General features: G+C 39.6%; 1 protein-coding gene across 2 annotated transcripts; it reads left to right on the forward strand.

Moving 5' to 3' along the window:
* Nucleotides 1-24,153, forward strand: LOC139636995 (glycine receptor subunit beta-like). 2 transcript variants are annotated; one of them, XM_071505455.1, is made up of 11 exons: nucleotides 1-194; nucleotides 5,025-5,154; nucleotides 7,465-7,571; nucleotides 8,314-8,381; nucleotides 9,918-10,144; nucleotides 11,519-11,601; nucleotides 12,705-12,842; nucleotides 13,846-13,998; nucleotides 15,526-15,674; nucleotides 18,687-18,845; nucleotides 19,414-24,153. In XM_071505455.1, exons 2-11 carry the CDS (start codon nucleotides 5,030-5,032, stop codon nucleotides 19,705-19,707), a joined length of 1,503 nt encoding a protein of 500 aa, XP_071361556.1. In that variant the 5' UTR covers nucleotides 1-194; nucleotides 5,025-5,029; the 3' UTR covers nucleotides 19,708-24,153. The 2 variants fall into 2 exon arrangements, with proteins under 2 accessions (XP_071361556.1, XP_071361555.1); XM_071505454.1 differs by having other exon boundaries at nucleotides 3-194; nucleotides 19,411-24,153.
* Nucleotides 24,154-26,173: the final 2,020 nt, after the last annotated feature.

A 26,173-nucleotide genomic window follows, 5' to 3' on the forward strand; every position in this document is an offset into this window, starting at 1 on the left:
AGGACACAAGAGGAGTGCAGATAAAGGAACACACACAGGACAGCACGGCAGACAGAGAGAGAGAGGGAGGGAGGGAGAGAGAGAGAGAGAAAGGGAGAAAGGACATACAGTACGGCTGTAGCCAGAACAGCGTCTTAGTGACTAACCACTGAATCCCTGTAATGCAACAGAACTGATAATCCAACCAACCAGAGGTAAGACTCAATGGAATATGCAATGTCTCTGCCTTTTACTGTTTTCTGCAGTCGTAGGGTACAGCGTGCATGTGTGTGTGTGTGTGTCTGTGTGTGCATGTGTGTAAGAGAGGGAAAGAGAGGAAATCAGAGAGAGAGTCTAGACCGGAGGACAATGTTATAAGCCTGAGGTTCTAGTGCTGTCCTGTTCTTGTGTGCATGTATGTGTTGGAGAGAACAAAACCTGTGCAAGGAAAATATTACATGAGTTACAGTTGTCCTGCAATCAGATGGAGAGCGCAGTGTGTGTGTGTGTGAGACAGAGAGAGAGAGAGAGAGAGCTTCAGCGAGCTGTGTCATTGCATCTTGACAGTGTAGTCCAACGCCGCAGTATCCACCCCCCCACCCCACACACTTTACCCCCCTCTGCCACTTTCCATCTCCCTCTCTCAGTAGTTTCTCTCACTATGACTCTGCATGAGCTAACTTAACCTCCTTCAGGCTAGCTGGGCTAACAGGCTGCACAGAAATATAGAGGGCAAGGGTTGGGTGAATCCTACTGTATATTTCATAATATTATAAAGTATATAGAAAATAGATAACACAATCATATTGTTAATTTACTGTTACACAAATATTAAGACACTGACAGCAGGAAACAGTTGTGCAGGGTGCTATAGGTCCCTCAGAGGACAAAAAGACGAGACTGAAGCTGTTTCAACGTAGGTTGAGCCTCACAGAGACCAAACCTATGGTGTAAATCCTGAGAGTGAAAGCATAACTTCCGGGTTTCTTTTCCAAAAGTATAAAACCTAATCCAAAGTCTAATCAACATTAAATGTAACAGCACAAATAGAGGGATAAAAATGCAACCTCACGACATAACCCTACTTTGGTTCACACCATAAGGATGTTAAAATATGTTTTATCTTGATATCACAGCACAGATAGAACAGGTATTTGCTGGCAAACACCTGAGCCCAGACACAGGCCAAACCACAGTACTGCACATTAAGGTCATCAGTTATCCGTGCTGTTGTCTGCTCATGCATAGCAGGGAAGTCAACAATAGCCTGCTCTAGGGAAGTGGTGTGGCTGATAGTTGGGCAGGTGTGGCTGATGTTGCAGATGGTGGGGCAGGTGTGGCTGATGTTGCTGATGGTGGGGCAGGTGTGGCTGATGGCGGGGCAGGTGTGGCTGATGGCGGGGCAGGTGTGGCTGATGTTGCTGATGGTGGGGCAGGTGTGGCTGATGGTGGGGCAGATGTGGCTGATTGGGGTGCAGGTGTGGCTGATGGCGGGGCAGGTGTGGCTGATGTTGGGGCAGGTGTGGATGGTATTGGAGCAGGTGCAGATGATGGTTGGGCAGGCGCGAATGATAGATGAAAGTTCATACTTACACTGTGTGTGTGTATGCGTGTGTGTGTGTGTGTGTGTGTGTGTATGTATTTATATGAGTTATATGTATAATTAGAGGGAGTTTAGCCAGAGTCTATAATATAACTAAAATATATTATTTATCCAGGTAGTCTAGTTCTTATGGAAGTAAATTACTTTCCACTGAGGAACATTAAATGCATATATCAATAAAGAGGTGAGAAAATGAGAAAATATAAGATAGTATTTTATTCTCCATTATCTCTTTGATGTAGATGACCTAATTAATTAAATTGAATCAAACATGAGACTCATTTTAGAGAAAATATGAGTAAGACAGAGGGACAGAAAAGTCAGTGTATATCAGGAACAAACCATATCAGGTTCAACTAAAGGGACCCAGTCATTAAACTCATCATTTAGCTGACTCTGACTAGATCTGGTTAATTATATGGTTACATAACCTCTCCAGTGCTGTTTAAATCAATAGTGGGGGAACTGTACATACACCCTGACTGTTGATATATACTCTGCAGAGGTGAAACAGTCAAAAACTGTCAAAAACTATATGTGTTTGTGTGTGTGTGTGTGTGAGTATTTATATAAACTAAGCACAAAAAGTAAGAAAATTTGTGTTTGGTAGATTATTTCTTTGTTTTAACAATGCTTCTTGGCAATAAATCTTATACCGGTGTTGTTTGGTAGATTGGATGATTGAAGTCTGAATAAACAAGACATATTGGCAATTTAACAATTTATTCATTTAACAAACAGGAGCTTGAGTAGCGTGTGGAAGAACCATACACAGCCACAGCAGCCTGGCACCTCCTCATTATGCTGGTCACCAGCCTGGTCACACACTGCTGTGGGATGGCATCCCATTCTTCAACCAGCATTTGTCACAAGTCAGCCAACGTGGTTATGTTGGTCACTCTTGCACGAACAGCATGCCCAAGCTGATCCCACAAGCGTTCAATGGGGTTGAGGTCAGGACTGCTGGCAGGCCATTCCATCCTCTCCACTCCCAAATTTTGGAAGTAGTCTTTGATAAACCCTGCTCTGTGAGAGCGAGCATTGTAATCTTGGAGGATAGAGTTTGGTCCCAGACTGTGGAGATATGGGATTGCCACTGGTTGCAGAATTTCATCTTGATATCTCTCTGCATTGAGATCACCTCCAATGATGACAAGCCTAATTTTTCCAGTGAGGTAGATGCTGCCCCACACCATCACACTGCCTCCAACAAAAGGTGCAGCAATCACCAAAGAGTTCTCTGCGTCTTCTCTACTCTTTCACCCTACGATCCAAGTGCCTTAGGCAGAACCTAGACTCATCGCTGAACATAATGTTCCTCCACATGTTCAGGTTTCAGTGCACATATTGCCGACACCAGTGTAAACGGGCCTGATGGTGATGGGCAGTCATGGCAGGCCTCCTGGCAGCCCTATGAAACCAGAGATTGGCTGTGTGCAGTCTGTTCCAGATTGTCTGGGCAGAGAGCCACTGGGCATATCGTCCTGCAAACCTTGACTGCAAATCTGTAGAAGACTGCATATGGTTCCTAAGTGCTAACAAGATGAAGAAACGGTCTTCTTGGGGTGCTGTCTTCTTCTGCCACTTCGCGGCCTGTCTCTGACATCGCCCATTATATGGAACTTGGCCTACAGTTTGCAGATGGTACTATCACTCCAAATAATGCTGCAACTTGGTTTTGCGGAACACCAGATTGAAGTTGTCCTATCGCATGGGCCCTATCCAGATCAGTCAAACGTGGTATGCCGATTCATGGAGCAGACACCAACTGACCACTGTAGCCGGGCCCATGCTCACAGGTGCTGACAGTTAGGTGCCAATCAGGCACCTGGGGGTATCAGAAGAGTCAATAGCAAGAGCAAAAAAAAAAGCTGTTTGGCATTGGCAGAGAAGATTTGGCAGATCTTTCATGGGCACAACCCACATACTCAGCTCTGCTGCTCATCCCACAAATTCATGTTCCTTACAAATGTGGCACCATTTTAAAGGGAAATAAACAGGCTTTCCAACGGTATAAGATTTATTGCCAAGAGGCAATAAATCAACAACAAAGAAATAATCTACCCAACACAAATTTCCTTACTTTTTGTGCTCAGTTTAGATAGACAGACAGACAGACAGACAGACAGACAGACAGACAGATAGACAGATAGATAGAGCATGTTATCAGGTTTGAAAAGAATAATAGTGATATGTGATAATGTGATGATTAGAATTTCTAATACAGAACTGAATAATATGTGAGAACTCTGTTGAAATGAAATCTATTAGCTGTCATCAATAATTTTGGTAAATGTAAGCACCAATTTCCAGTCTGAGTTGAAACTGAAATCAGGCTGCCTGCCCTCTAGTGTTCACCTTCTAACACACTCTGTGGCATTCATGCTGAAAGATACCAACTACCTTGAAGCTGCAAGGTGACAGAATTAGATGAGTGTTTACTGTATATTGAGTATGTGTGAGTGTGTGTGAGTGAATGGGACTGAATGTGTTTCTTGGCTCTGGAAGTTACTGTGCTGAGTTAAAAAATAGTCCAACACATAATTGTCATTGTCAGTTTACGGGTTCTGGTATTTGGCTTTTGTTACTGCTGGCTGTTCTCTCCTGTTTCCTGTACCCTATACAAACAACAGGGATCAGTAATTGGCCATTAGGTTCACACATTCTCAGGCCATTGACATTTCCAGGGATTGTCCGCCAGTAAAAAAACGAGTGCATTTGTGCAGCAGGTTATTATGACCCATAGATGACATCTAGTGGTCGTTGTAATCATGACATAAGCAAAGGGAAAGGTGTGGTGACGTAGTATATAGAGCGACAAAATCCATGTCAGGAGGAGGTTTGGGTGGATGGACTAGTCAAGAAAACACAGGAGACATAGGAAGGTGGTGTTAGATTCCCATCTGAAAGTAGCAGTTTATGTTGTTTCTATTAATCATGACCATTTGTTGTTATTATTATAACTATGACAACAAAGATCATCGAATGTTGACGAAATACTTGTTTTAACCAAAATCACCATCTTTTCCTAAACGTAACTAAGTCATGACCTTTATTATAGTAACCATGGTGACAAAGGTAGGTACACCACTCACAGGACAGCCCACCTGTTTATTACTGTAACCATGACAACCAAGGTCCAGTACACTTGCCACTGTAGGGGTGCTATTTCAGGAGATACTCCTATGGGACGTATCAGAGGGTTGATGTTGTTTAGGTTAAAGGACTGATTGGAGGACTAGTTGGAGGACTGGTTAGAGGACTGGTTAGAAAACTAGTTTGGAGGACCGGTTGGCGGACTGGTTGGTTTTGTGTCTGGCTGATGTTTGATTGAGGTTTTAAATGTCACTAAATCTCCAGGGACATCTGTAAGTTTGTAACTTTCTTCAGGTTGTTATTGGTTTGTGCTGAGCAGTATTTGTCAGTATCTGACTTGTTCCAGGCACCATGGCTGCTGGACTCAGGACGGTGATCTTGCTGCTGTTGCTGCTGTGTTGTTGTCAAATGACCACAACCAAAGAGGGAAAATCCACAAAGAAGGGGAAAAAAGGAAAACAAGTTGTCTGTCCCTCGTAAGTAAATACACTGTAGTCTCTCAGAGTGTCACTGTTCTGTTACACCACATGATCCAGATATTATTTCACACATGCAAATTTCACCTTGTTCTTTATGCACAATGACACTGAGGCTAAATCAGCTTGACATCAACATCAGTGAAGAATGAATCATATTCATCACATTTATCAATGAACAGCTCCACTCTCATTATTACACGTTTGACCTGTTTCCAGGTTTATGCTCATGTTCAAAGGACCAGTGAACTGTTTCTGTGAGTGTGAGTGTCCTCTCTGTCTATAACACTGCACTGAAGTGTAATTCATAGCTTCATAATAACTTAAAAATTTGACAGGGTTGAAAAATGGATGGAACAGCCAATCAATCAATAAAGTTCAATACTCATTCAGCACTGTCACTTCTGGCAAAACCAAAGAGGTACTGTCAGGTCAGTAGTTAGTCAGCTCCTGCAAGGAGTCAGGACTTAATACTGATGATGATAAGCAAAGCAAATATTTAAAAAAAAATACTAATTATTATTAATATATAAATGAATGCTTCAAGAAAAATAGATAAAAACAAGATATAGACCTAAAATAACAACAACAAAGAAATCGAAATAAAACTACACATATAGGTGTGCGCAAAAGTTGGACACCTCTTAAAAATGGTTTTAAAATGTAAGTAAAAAGAAAGAAGCACATATTCTTCAAACGTTCAGCACTTTTCAAAAAAGGATGCTGCAGAGAGGAGAGATGACGTGACACTGGACATGACACATTTACTGCTTATTACTAAAAAAGGCCAAGCTCTGAGCACACACAGCTGGAAGCACAGCTGCAGCTGCTCTGTGGTGACCGTGTGCTCAGATCTGTGATGTCAGCAGCTGCACTGTCACTACTCTTTACTGCTCCTGTTAAAATGATCCATGGATGTGGAATCAAGCCTGACTCCGCCTCCATTAGACATGACCATGTGACCCCAGGAGTTCAGGAATACGACGCTCAGCCTGTACACAACTCAGTTCACTGCACACTCACAACCACTGCATGAAGTCAGTGTAACGTCACCTGTCTCGGCCATAATTTCAATAACCAAAGCACTTTCAATACAGCTGTAGCACATGTCAGTAGGCCACAGCAGCTGTCTCTGACAGAGCTGCATTCACAACCAGTGGCTCTTTAACACACATCACTCTGTTATAATACAGAGCAGCCTTTATCTGTGGGTCAGAGTGTCACCTCTCTGGGGCTCAGCAGCACAATCAGTTCCCTCCAGAAAGTCATTAAATGGTTTAAATTTCAAAAGGCAGAATTTCCTTTGCACAGAACAATAAGCACATTGTGTTGTTTGTTTTTGTGTTGTGCTACAGTAACAATTGATAGAAAATCTGAGCCAGAAATCTGCCCTGTTAACACACTTACCCCTATAATTAATGGAAACACACACACACACTTTCAGATTTTCAAGACTGATGAGTCAAGTCAACTTTTTTATAGCCCAATATCACAAATCACAAACTGTCTTCACGCATAGCACCTGACCCCCATCCTGAGCCATGACTGTTATTATAGTAACAATGGCGCTGGAGATCGGTACCCTGCTTTTAGTACAGTCTGCTTTTCAACTGTATCTACATGAATATAACAAATAATATAATGTGATTGTTTTATTACTTTAATGATGCTGAGAATAAGTTATGATGCTATAATATCGTAGTTATATAGTTCCTATTCTCCTTCGTCCATTCTACTTCCATCGGAGTGACAGGAAACAGTCAGTAATTTACAGATACCTGTTCAACTTGAGCTACATGCCTGGTGAGGCCCTTCCCACCTTTACTACATAAATATGATCATTATCATAATGACGATGAGTATTATTATTATTATTATTATTGTTGTTGTTATTATTACATTCTAATATTATTATTATTTGTGTGTTATTCATTATTTATTAGATTATTGGTGTAACCTTATAATTATAATTATAATTATTTTTTCAACATCTCACCATACACATATGAACACACACAACCCACAACACACCAAACATAATTCAACCTTGTGTCTGCCTATGGTTTCCTTGTCACAATGTTCTACTATGTCACTTTGTCTTTGTCATGTTTTTTTCACCGATAAAAGTAAAACTACAATGGTTTCAGAATCTGAAAGATTACCTGCAGTAATCTCACACGTATCATATATATATATATATATATATATATATATATATATATATATACATATAAAAATCCTAAATTTTCAGTATTCTACATTTGCATGTTAATTATCCCCCTCTGTTTCCATTAATGTCACATTAAACAGCCAGTTGTCTCCAGAAGATTTGGCCCAGGTTCCAGCTAACTCCACCTCCAACATCCTAAATCGTCTAATGGTCAGTTATGACCCGAGGATAAGGCCCAACTTTCAAGGTAAGGCTGCAAACTGTGACAACATTTTGTCTTCAGAGGCCGGTGGCCACACAGCACCAGCTGGTATACCTGTGTGTTCTTTGACAATCAGAGTTTTTTACATCGAAGGATAACCTTCACCTTTCAGCAGGTCACATTTATAAAAGGTTAAATTTGTTTAGATGATAACTAACAGCTTTTGCTGGCATCCGCAAGTAAGTTTGACCTTAGGCCAATTAGTTTCTAATGCATTGGAGAGTGGGCCAGAACATAATCAAAGACTAACTTAAGAAAGTTATGGATTGTATGCAACTAACATTTACTTTGTTACTGTTCACATGTGTTCCATAGTCACATATTACAGCCTATGTTTGACTGATTCTCTGAACTGGTGTTATTTTTTTCATATTCATTCACACATCATACGTCCAGTATTTCAGAGGTCTGTCACGCAAGCAATAGAACCTTTGGAATTTCCTGTTAGAAATTTTCACAATAAAAGCTTACAATTGTTTGAACTAAAGGATTCCAGAAATAGCTATAAAAAAGAATTTTTTTTTTTGGCAAAGTTGCTAAAAAGGAGGTGGGCCAGATATTATTGCTGGCCACTGAGCTAATGGATGGATGGAAGGATGGAAGCTAATGCTGCCAGTCAAACTTACCGAGGGACAAATGATGTTCCTGTTTTATTTGGAATAGAATAATCTAGTGTCATATTGTGTGTGTGTGTGTGTGTGTGTGTGTGTGTGTGTGTGTGTTTCAGGTATCCCAGTTGAGTCCAGGGTGAACATCTTCATTAACAGTTTTGGGTCCATCCAGGAGACCACTATGGTGACACACACACACCACGAACACACTTAATGTCCTCTTTTAAAATTTCCTTTAGTTTAAAATAATGAATTTCACAGTGGTTCTAACATAACATGGTAACATTAAAGGTCCATATTTTAACTTCTTTGTTTTATCTTAGGTGTTGATATCTCTAAGAAGATATATTTGTGGGTTTAAGAACCAAAAACCGACTCACTGTAGTTTTACATCTCCTCCCTCAGGCTTCTCTCTGGAGCTCTAGCAAGAACAGCTCAAACCAATCAGAAGAGAGGCTCTGAGCCTCTCTTCTGATTGGCTGACTGTTTTCTAAGACATCCAATAAAAATATAGCAGATTTCAGGTAAAAACACTCAGAGAAATCAAATCCTGCAAGGTTGGATGGTAATTCCAGTGGGTGGGGCTTGGGTCAGGGTTGAGGGCAGTAACGGCTTTGTTGTGACATCACAAAGTTACAGAAGTCCTGATAGCTCATTTTAAGGCTCATTTTCTGAATACTGCCTGTGTGCATTTCTCTGTGGACTGAACACTTTGATACTTTCACAGTATTACAGTTTTTTAAAGTTGCTAACAAGAATCGGTCAATACTGAAGCCACTTTGTCAGAACTCTTCATACAGTCTGATTACCAACATGCATCTTGGCCAAATAGTTAATCTCACCTCCAAAACTCACTCAAACCACCAGAACACTTCATACATGTCTCAAAATAAGCTCTTCCCAAATTTCCTGCAGCTTCATTGCAATTCCCTGCTCATCTGAAAATATTCTGCTCCTCCCTCCTGTGGGAGGCAACCTTTGGATCCCACAGTAAAACACAAGGTAATTAATATATTTCAACATGTCAGTGCATGTGCAAATGTAAACTGTATTGCACTGTAATATGTAGTTCACTTATCGTTGAGGGATCTCACCTGTTGTTTTGTCAGCATTTTCTTACTGTTGATGCGACTGTTGAACCCTGCAGATTTGGTTGCAACCTCTCGAAGAGAGACCATGGTTTACTGCATTGTCAATAATTGTGGCCCTTATCTCATCAGAGACCACTGCTCTCAGACTTCCTCTCCTTTGTCCTCTATTCACTCTCCCTCTCCCTGCCACTCTTCTTCCCTGTCTTCCATGGTCCATGTTTCCAAAAAAAACATTCTTAAGCCATCCACTTTTGCCTGTTTGGTAACGAGGACACCTTGGTAGGCTTTCAGTTGAAAATTACATTAGCTGCGCTTGGAATGATTATCGTTTAATTCTATTGTAAATAGTCAGATTTTCTATATATTTGAATATGGTAACTGCAGAAATGAGAAAAGATCATTGAAAGCATTTTGAGTGAAAAGCAATGAAAAATGATTCACAGTTTGGTCCACATAGACTCTGTGTCACTGGCTGTGAGGAGTTTTGACAATGTGACTTCAACTTTAACCGATATATGTTAGCAAGACCTGTTATCAACCTTTATACTGTATGAACCTTTAATGTTGGCAATATTAGCACTAACTCTAGAGTTAGTAGGAGAATAATAAGTCACTGTCTGTCTCTACAGGACTACAGAGTGAATATATTTCTCCGTCAGAGGTGGAATGACCCTCGCCTACGACTTCCTACTGACTTTAAGAGTGATGCACTGACTGTCGACCCCAACATGTTCCAGTGTTTATGGAAACCAGATCTTTTCTTTGCTAATGAGAAAAACGCAAACTTTCACGATGTCACACAGGACAACATTCTGCTCTTCATCTTTAGGAACGGAGATGTCTTGATCAGTATGAGGTACTCACGTTTTTCAACACCTTTTTTTTTTTTATCAGTATCCAGCATCCACTCCTCTCTGAAAAACAGAGACCCTGACCATCATTGCTTCATCTGTCATGATTATTTTGATGAAAGCATCCTCGTCAGTGTTAGTTTGTCAGTGGGTCCAGAGTGAAATATCTGACCAGTGGATATTTATCACACATTCTTTTAACTTTTCATCAAGTGACCAGACTTTATATTTACCTGCTAAATGAATGATTGTGTGGTGCCTGGTGGCTCAGATGCTATAGCCATACACTGTTTATAAAACTGGATGTAGACTCTGGGTCTGAAAAGTGAAGCCAATGCTGAAGTGTCTAAAACCTGCATTCTATCTAATGGCCATCAGGGGGCAACTGCACTGGTTGTAAAAAGAAGTCTGATTGCATTGAAGTCTATGTGAAAATGTCTCTACTTCTCACTTGAATTATTACCTCAGTAAACATTTTCTTTATGAGTTAATGAGTTTACTTATGAGTCTTTGAGTTTCTAGTTTCAACTCCTCTTCAATACAACATGATCATTTTTTAAAATTATGCTCCCATTTAGAGGAAAATAGACCATAAAGCAGGGTATGTATTAGGACAATCAGGATAGAGTACAGAGCAGGTCAGATCCACCCCTCACTTGTCATCAGCTCCACCTCCAACTGTAGCCCTTTAGTGCATATCTGCCCCCCTCTGTCCCCCCTCTCCCTGTCTGTCAAATGAACCCTAGAACACTAACGCCGGGTGATTTTCACCCACACGATTCTTGTCATGTGATTTTCATTGTGTTGCTGCTGTCCTTGGGTAGCTTCAGGCTGCTCATTGATGTCATTATTGGTATGTTTGTTTCCCTCCTCCCATCTATGGTTTTTTCAAGAGGCATGCGTTCAGGTGATTTTCACCCGACGTTAGTGATGGTGTTACTAATTTTAACGTTAGTATTCTAGGGTTAAAGGCAAAAAATAACTTTAAATCAATGACTGTTAATATGATCTGTTAATATGTTAATGTTAACATACTCATATGCTACCAGATCATAAACATGAGAAACGTTCACTGTGAACATTTCAGCATGCTGACACTGCAGTAGCTCACAGACTGCCAAGCCTCAGAGATCTCAGAGAGCCATGGGCTGTTTGTTTCCATGCAGAACAAACTGAAGGATGATGGGAAGGTTCACTTAGAACATTTAGAGTTTATGGGAAATAATATAAAGAAATAACAAAAATGTACAAATAAATTAAAATAATAATTTTCACTAAATTTGATTATCTGTCTGATGGTTCCCCTCAGGAAAACAGTAATCAATGTGTGTGTGTGTGTGTGTGTGTGTGTGTGTGTGTGTGTGTGTGTGTGTTTTTAGGCTGTCAGTGACGCTGTCTTGTCCTTTGGATCTCACACTCTTCCCAATGGACACACAGCTGTGTAAGATGCAGCTGGAGAGCTGTGAGTACACACACACACACACACACACACACACAGCTTTTCACCATCATCCTCTACCTCACCACCCTCAAAAACCTGCTCTTCAGTATCTCTCAGTTATGTCATGACCAGTTCATTCATCTGAAAATATGACAGTGAAAAAAACACTAGTTATTTCTCACATACAAACAAAATGTGACCCACTTGAAAAAACATTGCTCCATAGTGCAGTTAGAGATCAGAAACAATTCAGATACTTTAATTTTCAGGCATTAAAATAAACTCTTCCATAAAGATATTAAACTTCCTCCAGATGTGTTTTGAACTCTGAAAAAATCCTCAGCTTTGATTCATAATTAGTTTAACATGTTTTCATGTTGGGTCTGAAGCTCATCTACTCTGATTGTCTGATTGAGAAACCTTGATCAGGCCTTGTACCCCGCCCACCACCTGCTTGCTCCAGCTCTCCTGGTGAAAGAGCAGCGAGTATCAAGATGGTTAGAGGAGGAAACATCAGAGAGACTCAGACACATGTTGGAGCCTCAGTCGGATCCAGACTCAGATAAGGAGTCTGTTGAGACCAGAATCAGAGACTAGCAGACGTAGCAGAACGGTTAGCATAGCTAGCATCTTTTATATGTTTATGTTGTTTGTTAGCCTGTAACTGGCAGTGGCTGACACAGTGTTAGTGGTTGTGCTAATGCTAACTCTGGCTCTCTGTACTGACATGGTTTCATATCTATTTAGCCCCGCCCCCTGTCCCCACTAGTTGACAAGATTGGTTCCTTAGGTCATATGACATATGAATCCCTGGCTGTCTGAATCTGTTGCTGTGGGATTGTCATTCGTTCATTGGTTCACTGCAGTTCAAGGTGAAAATACTCAGTCATGATGTTGACTGATTATTTTACTTGTCATATGTCTTTTTTATGTAAAATCATCATGTTAACTTCAATCTTCACCAGAGGGTCATAGACGGTAATATAGAAAAGTTTTAAAAATATAAATTGAAAACATCAACATCAAACATCTTAGAGCATTTTGGACAAATGTGTCTAATACTGTGTAAGTAGCTAAGCTGTTGATGGTGTCACAGATTATTAATAGTGTTTTTTGTGTTTCAGTTGGCTACACCACCAGTGACCTGGTGTTCATGTGGCAGTCTGACCCAGTTCAGATGGACGAGATCGCTCTGCCTCAGTTTGACATCAAACAGGAGGACATCAAATATGGTAACTGCACAAAGTACTACCAAGGAACAGGTCAGTCATCATCAAATAACTATAAAGCTTCAGTACTGCCACTCCTCTTAAACTGTTATGCTACACTTTATGCAGATTCCCTGTTACTTGTTAACTTCCCAGCCATGTGATCAACCAAAGTAGAAATATGCAGTCACTAATTCTGTGTTCAATGAACCAACACATTTAAATTTCATATTGATAAATGGAGGCCAGATTAACCTACACATATATACATATATACTATACATATACTACCTATACATCACCTGGATGCTGCGTGCTGCACTGTTGGATCACATGTTGGCGGAGCCTGTGTGTTTAAATGTGGGGAAGGCCAACGGTATAACAGGAGGGACTCAAATGCACAAACATCCCACTTTCTCAGACCATTTACCAAAACAGAGAAACTCACATTACTACACACACAGAGGAGGTGTGGTCTGGATGTCTGGACGCCATGACTCCACTATATCTTTACATAGAGAACAGTTGTTTACTGCTGTGTTGTTGTTTAAAATCTGGTTTACAGAAACTTTAACTCATGAACCGAAGCTCCTCACCTGGATCTGCTGCTGCCACATGATTGGCTGACAGGATAATTACATAATTAAACAGGTGTACAGGTGTTCCTAATAAAATGCTCAGTGCGTGTCCCAGCCCACATTGTCTCATATGCATCTTATGTTTTTATTGTATGACTGATCAAAGGAAATCTTTGCACTTGTGTGCTGATGTACAAGCATGTTACCGTTTTACCAGATAATGTGCATAAATATATAAAATATGTACATATATGTAAATATATGTAAATTGAAATACTGCACAGTTAAAGCAACTGAGGCACAGACGAGCCACAATCTTTAATGACAATATATACTCTACTCTGAGATAGATGAAGAGCAAACAAAGTTTTACTGTCATGAAATAAATTGTAGGAAATACAGAACATGTCATTCACTTCTGTCCTCATTACTTCAGTTTCTGGATAGTTTAATGCTGTTTTCTGCGTCTTTGTTTCCAGGATACTACACCTGTGTAGAGGTGATCTTCACCCTGCGCCGGCAGGTTGGTTTCTATATGATGGGAGTCTATGCTCCAACCCTGCTGATTGTGGTTTTATCCTGGTTGTCATTCTGGATAAACCCTGATGCTTCAGCTGCTAGGGTGCCACTGGGTGAGTAGCACAGACAGGGTAAACTGGGGTAAGATTCCCCCCTTCAGAGCAATGTCTATTTTCTGTCTTTCTTTCTTTTATGTATATTTTGAATATCAATATAGTATGTACATAAGAAGTGTGCTTAAGTGAACACATTTAAAGGGTAATTAAGTCATAACAGACTACAACCTTGGCATTATTAAACTAAATATAAAATATTGTTATGGGATATCTTCCCTCACAGCCCTGAGAAGATAACCCCACCTTCTGGGGAAAGAAACCCCTGGAGCCATCTTGCTTCACAAGTCTTTTTGATCTATAAAAACTTGGTTCAAATGTTGATGTTTCTCTGACTTTACCTGCAACATAAATGTTAAATAAGACATTTAAGAACAGTTTGATTATTGCCAATTAATTTCAAGCTGATGGACCAAGATCAAAGAGAGATTTGTTTAAAAAAAATTATTTCAACATAATTATTGTTGATATTTAAATTACTAACATAAAAACCTGTTACATACAAAAGCAAGTGAATAACTAAAATGATGATGAGCATCATTATAATATTTAACCTACACTAGCAAAGAATTAAAGCTAGCAAGCAACTGCTAATAGCTAATAAGATAATATTGTGAGCTATATTGTTATTATAGTAAACTCAGCAAAACTGATAGTAGTAGATTTCTTACCATTGTTAGATAGTGTTAATGACAGTGTACATATTTACATTTACATATTTTATCTTAGACATCTAAAAGTAGTGTGGATAGAATATTCGAAATCATTGATGCCAAACTTTGCATCTCAAACATATATTCCCTGCCAATCTTGACAAATGAGAGAAGAGCCTGTACGTAAGACCGAATCACAGCCGTGCTGATATTCAGTGCAACATCACTCCCTCTCGTGTGATATTGTTTAATTCACTTTTTGATATAAATATATATAAATAAAAATATAAATTAAAAAACATATTTTAAGATGCATCATGTCATCATGTATTGATTTATCAGACACTATAGATATGTAAATGTATGTCATTTCAGTGAAACATCATTTTCAGCAGATGAATGTCAGACAAGTCTTCAAGTGTCAAACTCTTTTTTCACAGTAAAGTTCAAACAGTGACGCCAGTACAGGACAAACAGTGTTTGACCACTTAAAGCTAAAGATGGACGATACAGTGTGAAGGGGTATCTCTTCTTATATCTGACTTCTGACAGCTTTCTGTTCCTAAATGCCTATTTGTTCATCATGTAACTTCCTGCCCTCTTGTGATGGCAGCAGGGTACTGTCTCTGAAGCTCACTTGTCTATTAGCTGTTGTATCAAATACACATAAACAAAACAACATAAAATGTGACCATGGGTTTTGTGTGTTTTCATTTACTGACATGTAGGTGATATCATTAAGACCTCCATATTAAACTAGTTTGGACTGAAGTGTGGTCTTAATGTTGTCCCACAGCCTCAGCAACACATTTTCCTCTGCAGATAGACATTCACATGTGGTAACAGTGATGTGTTAACGTGTGTGTGTTCCCAGGTATTTTATCAGTGCTCTCTCTGTCCAGTGAGAGTATGTCACTGGCGTCAGAGCTACCAAAGGTTTCCTATGTGAAGGCCATCGACATCTGGCTCATTGCCTGTCTATTATTTGGTTTTTCGTCGCTGGTGGAATACGCTGTGGTGCAGGTCAGTTCTTACACACACACACACGCGCACACACACACAAATCCACAGTGGGGCAGTCCAGTGACCAGCAGTGGCAGCTCCAAATCCTGATCATGGTCTTATAAATAGTCTTATTGTTGAATATGAGTCATCAGTGTGAGAAATAGCCGATCAGACAGTTTATATGCAACTGAGGTTTAAACATGATGGATGGATGAAACCTCATAGAAGGAGGTGTGGCCACACATCAGATGATGAGCAGTGAAACTGAGCGTTCAACATCAGCAACTGTTAACAAAGTGCTGCACAACAACAAATAGTGAAAACAACTTAATAACAATAAAACCCCACAACACTTATTTCCATGACACATACAGGAAAAGATAATTATAGAAAAAATATATGCTTAGAAATGTCCCAGAATAAAGAAGGTGAATACAGGACTCTATACATGACTCAACAAAAACTGTGATTTATTAAGCAAAGAAAAGTTTCATCTGGATGAACAAATAGATCCAGTAAAGTGTGACTGAGAATCCAAAGTCTAAAGATGAAATTCAGAACTGAGGAACTTACAATAACTAAAACACACAGGGAGCAGGAGGAGACCAGGGACCAGATCCATAATCCTCTGTGTAGATTCATGACTGAAACTATGTGAACACACAAAACCAGAAACATTCGCACTCATTCTTCAGGTCAGGATTATAAAGCTGTGCTACGTTCACATGATTCTGTTTTATTATTCTCACTCATTGAGAAATTAGACTGATATGCATGAGCCTCATTTTCACTCCCACAAATATCCATAAATGGATGAAGACACTTTCATCCATCAGTCTGCAGACAAAAACACTGTCTGTGCAATAAGTTATCAGACACAGAAAAGAACGACAACAAACCTTTTAACCCTTTAAAACCTTTTAAACATGTGACTAATGATTTGTCTTACTGTATTGTCTTTCTTGTTCATTATATATAGTATTATTATTATTATTAAACCCAACTTCACTGATTGTTGGTGGGATTACAAACAGTTGCTTATCAGTAAACTTCAGTTCAATAACTCCAACTGTAAAGTCCTGTTTTACTCTGAACTTCATCTGTCAGGAGCAGAGACGTCTTCATCAGCCTCCAGACAGGAGTCAAACTGTAATTAGTAAATATTCAAATAGTATAAATAATATTATTATAGGTTATAATATTAAACAATGAGCACAAACACAATTATTTCTGTTTATGAATTATCAAATAGTTTTTTCTGTGTAAACAGACAATAATCAAGTTGTTGTTGTTTAGTTGTTCAATTCTGTGTCTCCTCTTTATTTTCACTTCACTGTCTCTTTAATTTGTCTTCTCTAAAAACCCATTTGATCACATGGTCAGAAGAATGATGAAGTGATCACAGTCTCACAATCTGTTCATAAATACTGATTCATGTGAGGGAAATGATGTAGAGTGTGTACGTATCATTTATGAATCTGGCCTCTGGACCACAGCACAAGGAGCATGAGATGCAGAGGACACTCCAAACAAATGGAGGGATGAGGACTGAGGGACAACAGAGGGCTCAGTCTAATAGTCACAGTCTGAAGAGTGTGGAGCATTCAAAGCATGTCCAATCTCTGCTTCATGGTTCTAATGGGTTCTACTGAGTCTCCTCATTATTCATGGGAGTTTTTTGAACATGACATACAAAGAACCAACCAGGGGGTCACCTCACATACCCTTTAAAAAACAGGTGAAATCTTTGGAGATAAATCTTTGGTTGGTTATAAAACTGAGGACAAATTTTGGCAATGACACTGCTACCTCAAGACAACAATGAGCAAACACTGCTACTGACCTCACCTCATTTAAGCACACCCATGGGTGCTCAGTGTATTTGCTAATAAACAAGCGTAGGGTGTAAGATAGAGCCCAGAGAATTAAATACATACAGGGGAGGCAGGTAACAAGACTCAGGTGTAACACATTAGAGCGGGGCAGACAATCACAATGGAGGGTAAATGAGATAAAGGCAGGAAGTAAAATGACAAGGTAAGTGATTCCAAGATAAAACAGGAAATAAACAAAAGTCCAAACATGAAGAGTCAAAAGTTATATGAGATCATGGCTGTGGTCGAAAAACTCTTTTTTTCTTCTAAAGGTTCAAACTTTGTGAAGTGGGCCATAGTGTCTGAGCAGCATTCATGATAAGAGCTGAGGAAAGGAGCTTTAGTGCTTCCTATCTTAACTCCTAAAACAGAGGAAACACTGGACCTTCCTTTATGAAAGGAAAGGTGAAAATGCCGTCTCTCATTTCCTTTCTGCAGTGAGATTTAAAGAGGTGCACCACTGTAGTTTTAACCCCGGCAGGCCCACATAAACAGAAACAATAGAGCATCTATTTTATGTTTGCGACATGATCCAACACTTATGGAAATACTTGTCTGTGCTCCAAATCCATAAATATAGATTTATTCTCTTTAAATCTGTCCAGATTTATAGTAACAATATTATCATAACAAAATACTATATACATAAATGTAATTTCAAAATCCCCTCCTATTGTTTAAAACACTAGACATTAATTTTCTCCACTTAACAAATGTATAAAATTGTCAAAAGTGCCCATATCAGGAAACTCTACCTGTGTGTGAGTATAATTTATTCTGACCTCTTGCTTAGTTCTTTTATTTAATTATTATTTTAGTGGCTCAAGTTTCTCTACTCCCTACTTCCTTCCTTCTACTCCTTTAATGTTATCTAATTTCAGCATTTCATCATCTTTGTTTTGGTGGGAAGGAAAGAAAAAAATGGTTTATTTGTCATAAATAAAGTTAGTTTAAAAAAAAGAGTCTAGTGAAAGTTCAGCCGGATTCTCTCTGTGTTTCCTAAGTCGTTATGACCTCTCCTTCAAATTTTTCCTTGACCTCATGACATTTTCCATCAAGGTCCATGAAAAGTAGTTAGCCCAGGACTCTCTCTCTCTCCCTCTCTCTCTCTCTCTCTCTCTCTGTCTCGCGCTGTCTCTCTCTCTCTCACCCCCAGGTGATACTGAATAGCCCCAAACTGATTGAGGAGGAGAAAACCAAAATGGCCACCAAGGAGAAAGCCCTAAAAGAGAAAGAAGGGAAGAAGCCTTCAGATAAAACCAACAACACAGTGAATGGGACTGGTGGGACACCCATACATGTCAACACTCTGCAGGTACACAACAACAACTTTTATAGACACATAAATGTGTTGAATTTGAATATGATTTGTTTTTTTAGTTAGTTTTTTTTTGTTTCTTTTTTAATGCCTGTCATGTTGTCAATATGTTTCTCTTTGATGTTTTATTTATTTTTGTTTTAACTTTTATGTTATATCCCCCTTGACCAGAGAACGATATCTCGCTCCTGTGTATTCAAGTCCATACTATGGGAGTGACAGTAAATCTAATTCTGATTCATCCTACAAGATGGGCTTCTGATGATTACAATAAACCAGTGAGCTTATGTTTGGTTTAGATGTTTCAGAGTAGAACGACCATGAGAACATTAATGAGGCACCAGCAGAGATCAGAGAAGATGTCAGAATAGAACATTGATTATTTATATGTCAAATTTCAGTCATTTCAACAAATGGTCTCCTGAAGCTTCATCTTGTTGTGTTGCTAGGAAGCCTCCTCCTCCTCATCATCAGATTATTGACTCATTAAAGATGAATGCTCTGACTGGACTGACCTGAATCCACCAGCTCTGGTTTAAACAGCAGTGCCTCTGTCTATCAGCAGGTGGTTGAAACTCGCTGTAAGAAGGTCTGCACCTCCAAGTCGGACCTTCGATCCAACGACTTCAGCATCGTGGGCTCTTTACCTCGAGACTTCGAGCTGTCCAATTTTGACTGTTACGGTAAACCGGTGGAGGTGATGGGGGCCCTCAAGTCCCAAAACAAAGCCAACAAGAAACCCCCACCACCCAAGCCCGTCATACCTGCTGCTGCCAAACGCATTGATCTCTATGCAAGAGCACTCTTCCCTTTCTCCTTCCTCTTCTTCAATGTGGTCTACTGGTCCGTCTATCTGTGAGGGGGGCTGAACTGACAAATGATGTTAGACAAAGTTATGCTGAACTCTGCAGCGATAAACTCAACATTTCCTGTGTGCAGAGCTGCAGACAGATGTGGTCCCTGACAGCTGTTCCCCTTTAAGCTCGAGCATTAAGTAGATACTGCATGACTATGTATCTGATACATGACATTGTGCTTCATATAAACTAAACCCTGGTGTGGTTACAAGACCACTCCTCGGCTGTACATTAGAAATAAATGCTTTCCTCTGAGCCGAAGATCACTGCTAACACTTCATGGTAAAGGTGTAGAACTCCCCATTCCCCAGAACTAATGAGAAAAGAAACTAGAAAGTAAATGTAAAAACATATACATAGAAAAAATGAATAAATAACCTGTGAGTTTATTTTCAAAGTTTCTGCCACCAGGACAAAAACTGAACCACATAATATCAAGATACAGTAAGATGTTCCTCATGCTGTAATCACTTGGTCTCACTATAATGAATGAGCTTTTCATCATATAACAAGATAAAGTCATATAGTATAGAAAAAGAAAGTGTTTTACAACACACTCCAGTATGAATCACCATATTTCAGTATTTTATTTTTACGCTTTCACAGTCGTGTTTCAGAACAGAGGGACACTTCACACACCTGCTCAGTGAGGCAGGTGTGTAGGAGCAGGGTGAGTGGATTTGAAGTAGTGATTAAACAAGACTAGGTCAAAACCTAGTACACGGTCTGGACCGCATATGGTCAATGTATGAAACTGAGGGCGTATTGAAAACTGTCGCCTAAAAGCTGTGAACACATGACATCATCATGTCCTCATCTCTCCTCTCTGTGCTCACCGTATTTTAATACAGCTGAATTCACAATAAATGTTTTTTCCATTTCTGTTGTCATGACAACGGAACCAGTTTGAAACAGTGACTGAACCGTGGTCCATTAAGATGATATGTCAACCAGCAGTCACTTCAAGCAGCTGTTAAAATTCTGATTTTATGACCATGATGTTGTCTGACAAAATCACAAAACACAACTTGTGGAGTGACTTCAGCTGTATTCACTGTAAAATGATCAGAGAGTAAGTTAGAAGAGACACAATATCTTTGTTATTATGTCTCTCACAGAGAGCACAGCCTCTGTCTGGATCCACCACAGTTTAGGCTCACCTCAACTCCAGAACATCACAGACATTTATTAAAGGCAGGTCTTTGTGTCTAACTCCCTCTGTTTGATATGTAGAACTGCCCACAGCTGGATTTTAGTATAAAGCCTCATTTTTATCTGCTCCTGCTTGTCATTTAAAGTTACCGTATAACATGTTAATACAAACTCAACACTTCCTTTAACGTTTCAAATTAAAAGCCCTCTAACCTTTATTTCTTTCATTGCTGTGCTGCAAGAGGCATATTGTCCCATTTCCTATTGCTGGCGTTTCTGTTGTTTACATGTTATCGCTTTCTTTAGCAGTTAGTGATGACTTCTCTGTGTCCCTCCCTCTCTCCTGCTCTCTGCGCTCAGTATGTCTTATCTTTAGTTATTCCTCTGCCTCCTTTAGTAATAATGATAAATGTGATCAAAGTTGTTTGTTTTCTGTAATAGAGGCGAGGCTTGTACCCTTTTTCCACCAAAGTGAGCATGTATATGGATGGGGCTGGTAAAACCAATCTGTCACTTCACATCCAGGGGTTGGTGTTTCTGTCAGTGTCGGAGCCTTCATGTGAGAGGTGATTGTGTCTTTTAAACTGATTTCAGGGCTGCAGCTCTGCTCTGTCATCCCCAAGCTCAGTGTAGCCACAGTTCTTCTGGTTTAACAGCACTATGCTGGGCAGGTGACAGTGTTTTTACAGTGTCTGTGCTCTCTGAAAAACATTACAGCAGGAAAAGGGATGACAGTTAATGTGTTCACCAGGGTGTTGTGTTTACATCAATTGGAGCCGGAGCAGATAAATACCTGCGTCTACTACAGAGTCATTTTGAGCTGTCAATCATTTCCTTTTCCATTGCTGACAAAAGCCTGATATTAGTGGTTATTTGCAGGTTTTCTGAACAGTGAAAAAGGCAATTTAGTGAACTGGAAGCTCTTTTCCGCTTCCCTGCAGGTTCAGATTAGCTGAGTAACCAGAGCAGCTCAGTAGACTCCCTATAAGGAGGTGTAAATCTAAGCCTCCAATGGCATCAATGCCCAGTCCAGTCACATGGCATTCAGCTGACCAGTGGTGGACATATGATCAGTCAGTCAGTCAGGAACATTCACCGTTAAAGGGCCTGCCTTGCTGTTGCACATTGTCTGACTTAGAATTAACAATTTATTTGCAAAATGTGACAAAAAGTCTGACACTTTCTGAATGACCTGTATGTTTGCAAGATCAGAGGGTTACCGTGGTGATACAAGTGTGCATCAGTGCTTGAGTCTTTTTCTGTTTCTGGTTCTCATTTATGACACATGAGGTGAAGTGAACCCTGAACAGGGTCTCCAGTTCTGGTGACTGACAGCAGGTCAGGCTGGACTCTACTGACCCTGACGTGTTTATTGGTGTCATCAAGAAACATGGCTTCTTCAGATCCTTCACTTCTACCTGTGGTACATTTAAATGGTCCATCAGTCTGCTCCCAAAGATCCATGTTTTTAGAAATCTATGCAAATTTATTAAAAATCAAAAACTGAAATTTCTCATAAACAAAACTTCTCAGACCCTGAATCGAGTTTTTGTAGGAAACTCCTTCACCAGCATTTCCAGCTTCTTCCAGTATCTCAGTCCTGTCAGATCCTCTGGACAAGAAGTCTCTGTGAACTGTACTCTTCAGGTCTCTGTACAGATGGTCTATGGGGTCTTAATCTGGACTTGTCTGGGCCCTCAGGGACAGTCAGAGACTGGTCCTGACCACTCTCCAGTCTTGCCTGTTTGCTTCAGATCACTGTGAAGCTGAAAGGTGAACAGTGGCTCCAGACTCAGGTCTGTGGACCTCTCTGTTTTTGGCTTTATTCATCAGTCAGCATTCAGACTCAGGACCTCCTCCCTGAGCCAGGTCCTTCTTACCTGGTCCCAGCTCTAGAAGAATCCTGGTTCCAGTTCTTGTTCCACTGTTCTCCTGGGAACACTCAGAGCTTTTAGTCCTGATCTCTGTCTCACCACAGATTGATCTCAGAGGTCTACAGAGAGAGTCCACAGGACTTTATGGTCTCTGTCCTGACCTGCAGGTGAACTGTGGGAACTGATATACAGGTGTGTGTCTCTACAAACTGTCTAGTCACCTAGTCAGACTCTGGACTCATCTCAGTGATAATTCAAGTAAACAGTAAGCAGCTGACCTCAGTCTGGAGCCACAGTGAAGAGTCTGAAGACTTTAGTAGATGAGGTTAATTTGGTCTGGCATGAGACACTGATCTAAGAGGTTGTACAGAGTTAATGTGTCTCTGTGACTTTAAATCTTTCTTTGTTTTTGGACTGACTCGTGAGGTGCTGTTGTTCACTGTTGTTTGTTTCTCGGCTCAGATCCAGGATTATCCATACCTCTTACCATGAAGTGTTACTTAGGCAGCTCAGTCAGTACCCACAATGCTTTGGCCTCAGTTGAAGATTGCAGCATTTAACCCCCCCAGAGCTGTTATATGAAACTGTTTTAAGAAGCAGCTAAGCTTGGCAGACAGAAATATACTGCTATGTTATGAGAAGAGCTGTCAGACTGGATATGAACTATTTTCAGTTCAATAAAAGTTTGTTTTCCTCTGGAACAGATGTGTCATATTTGACTTTTTGACCTGATAGAAACAAGAAAAAAGAGAAAGAGACAAAACTGAGCCTATTGTTTTCTTTAAGTTCATGACTGTGTTTGATAGAATAAGTTTATCAATTTTAAAGGCAAATATTCCACTTACTCATCAAGGACTGACCATGGTCTTTTATTAACCTCTTAATTAGTCAACATTCAGGCAGTTTGCTTTTTTTGTTTTAAACCAAAAACATAAAAACAAAAAATAATAAAAACATCTGTTTTTATCGTCAGAATTAAAAAATGTAATTTGCTGTTTGTAAATTCCCTTTTTTTTTCCTTGTTGAATTGAAGAATCGAGAAAAGTTGTCATGTAACAGGGAAGGAAAGCTAAATATTTCATAATAAAAGCCAGAGGATAGAATGGTCATTCTATAAAGTGTAACATTATAAAGTACAGATAGACAGTTAGTTTATCATCTGTTTATTTCTATGACATGGTTCAGATTCTGGGCTCAGATCTGGATCATCTCTGAATGTGAATTTTTGTCTCTGAAGTCTGCTGTATGTTGAAACTCTGTCTGTAGACTCGACCTCAGGGGAGACTGACGAGTAAACAGCTGCGTTATATGTAGTTCTGGGTATTTAGCTCTGAATGTTTAAATAAACAACCTAACCGCTGCCTGCTGCAGATATGATGATGATCAATACCTTTGGCAGATTGATTAATCCACTGTGGGATATCTGAGGACTGATGGATTTCAGAATAAAGGTTGTAGTGTCGGCTATAAAAAGTGAACATTATGTAAGCAAATATGAAGTGAAGAAAGGGTGAACAATAATGTGGTAACAGTGGAGACCTCTGCTGGTCACTGTAGACACTATCTGGGAAGGACCACACATATTAATTAATGAGGTTAATATTAATAAATAACAGGACACAAACACAAACCTGACTGCTTAGTTGCTGTGGAGGAGTAAGTAATGACCAATGACCTCCTCATTTTATGTTCAATCATGTAATGTTCCTGTAAGCAAGTAAAAGGTAAACATACTGCATTTAGCACCTTACTACTCGTGTCAACCACCCTGAGTGCTTTGGTCATGGTTTGCCCTGATGAGACTTTTTCTGTTTACTCCTTGTTTGACTTTTTGTTTGGAAAATTGTTCATTTTCTGTTTTATTTTCAGAACCTTCTGACCAGTGAGTGTTGGTCACTGTGTGACATGTGACCCAAGGTGTCACAAGACCAACAAAACCCAGCTGTTGCCCCTTTGTTCTATCCTCCAACCTTACTCTACTTATACTCTTGATGTGGTAATTTGGGTTGTGATTATTAAGCTAATTATTAATCAAGGTTCCAAATCAACAGTAATCAATTTGAAACTGTACAGTATTGGCTACCTTTTGCCATTAAGGCTGTTGCCCCAAGCATAACTCCAATTTATTTTAGAGTTATTATTAAATATTAGTATTAATAATATTAATATTTTTTATTAATTTTTGATAGTAATGATTGATAACTACCAATGCCCAACATGTGTCTCTTGTTGTTTTTACTTCCTGTCATTTTCCTGTTTCCCTCCACTTTGATTGTCTGCCCCGTCTTTCACCTGTCTTCAATTACCTTTTCCTCCTTGTGTATTTCAGTCTGTCTTTGTCCATTTGTCTCCATCTCTCCTCAGTGTTATCTCCTCTGTATTTGTAGACCTGTGTTCTCATGATTTTCTGTTCTGCCTACATTTTGGATTTTTAGTTCTCTGCAGTTTCACCAGTTTTAGGTTTCCTGTAAGTTACCCTTTTTCCCCCACGACTATACCCTTTTTGAGTTGTCTGTATTTTTGGTCCCTCAAAAACCATAACAGCTTTACACTGTAAGCTGCATTCACACACACACATTCATACAGTGGTGGTACTCTACATACTGCACAATGCTGGGGTTTAGTATCTCGCCCAAGGACATGAAGACTGAGGGAGTCAAAGAAGGACAATAATGTTGTAATGAGGGTACAGGAATAAATGTGCATACAGTATACAGTATATGATCTGTTTGTTCTGCTCCTGATATTTTCAGAAGTCTGCACTACAAACAGGATTGGAGGTCATCAAGGTAACTTCAGGCTTATCTCTGGTTTTCAGTTGTTACTGGGGTAAATCACCACGGTAACTGATGCTGAACTCCTAACCTGCTCTGGGGGAGCTTAACTATAGAGGATCAGATCAAAACTTGTCACCAGCCAAACTACTGACCAATCAGATACCTGGAAAAAAATAGTTATCATCTCTACAGGATCCTGACAGGGACAAAGTTTGGAATAAAGTGATAATATTCATGATCAGTACATATTTGTATGGATCAGTGGATGTTTTGCTGTTTGAGTCTCTCCATGTGTCTCTTCTTCATCACTGCAGCTCAGAATAACATGAGGAAACTGTAAGAAGAACTGAAAGTAAAAACTACACCTCTGATGTCTTTGATTAGAACAATGATCCACACACTGTTCAGTATTTCACCATTAGAAATCAACTACTTCAACTACATCAACTACTTCTCTCCACAAACAGTCTGACATCACTTTAACTGTTTCATCTGCATCACGTTACAGTTTGGTGTCTTATGTTTTTATTCTATTCATGTGATCACATTGTTTACGTTTCACCTTGATGAATATCACCTGTGGATGTTGTTTTAACCAAACTTACCCGCAGGTATCACAGTTTCTTTGTTTCATGTCATATTAATACTTTACTTTAATACACTCG

Source organism: Trachinotus anak, unplaced genomic scaffold (assembly GCF_046630095.1).
Source record: "Trachinotus anak isolate AG129_WGS33_773 ecotype Australia unplaced genomic scaffold, CSIRO_AGI_Tana_v1 ptg000019l, whole genome shotgun sequence".
In the NCBI taxonomy this organism is placed as follows: domain Eukaryota; kingdom Metazoa; phylum Chordata; class Actinopteri; order Carangiformes; family Carangidae; genus Trachinotus; species Trachinotus anak.

What these genes read in the sequence shown, in the direction of transcription:
- LOC139636995 (XM_071505454.1), top strand. Translation starts at nt 5,030, where the DNA reads ATGGCTGCTGGACTCAGGACGGTGATCTTGCTGCTGTTGCTGCTGTGT. An exon ending in AAACAAGTTGTCTGTCCCTC is followed by an intron (nt 5,155 to 7,464) that starts GTAAGTAAATAC and finishes CACATTAAACAG; the next exon opens with CCAGTTGTCTCCAGAAGATT. An exon ending in TAAGATGCAGCTGGAGAGCT is followed by an intron (nt 11,602 to 12,704) that starts GTGAGTACACAC and finishes TTTGTGTTTCAG; the next exon opens with TTGGCTACACCACCAGTGAC.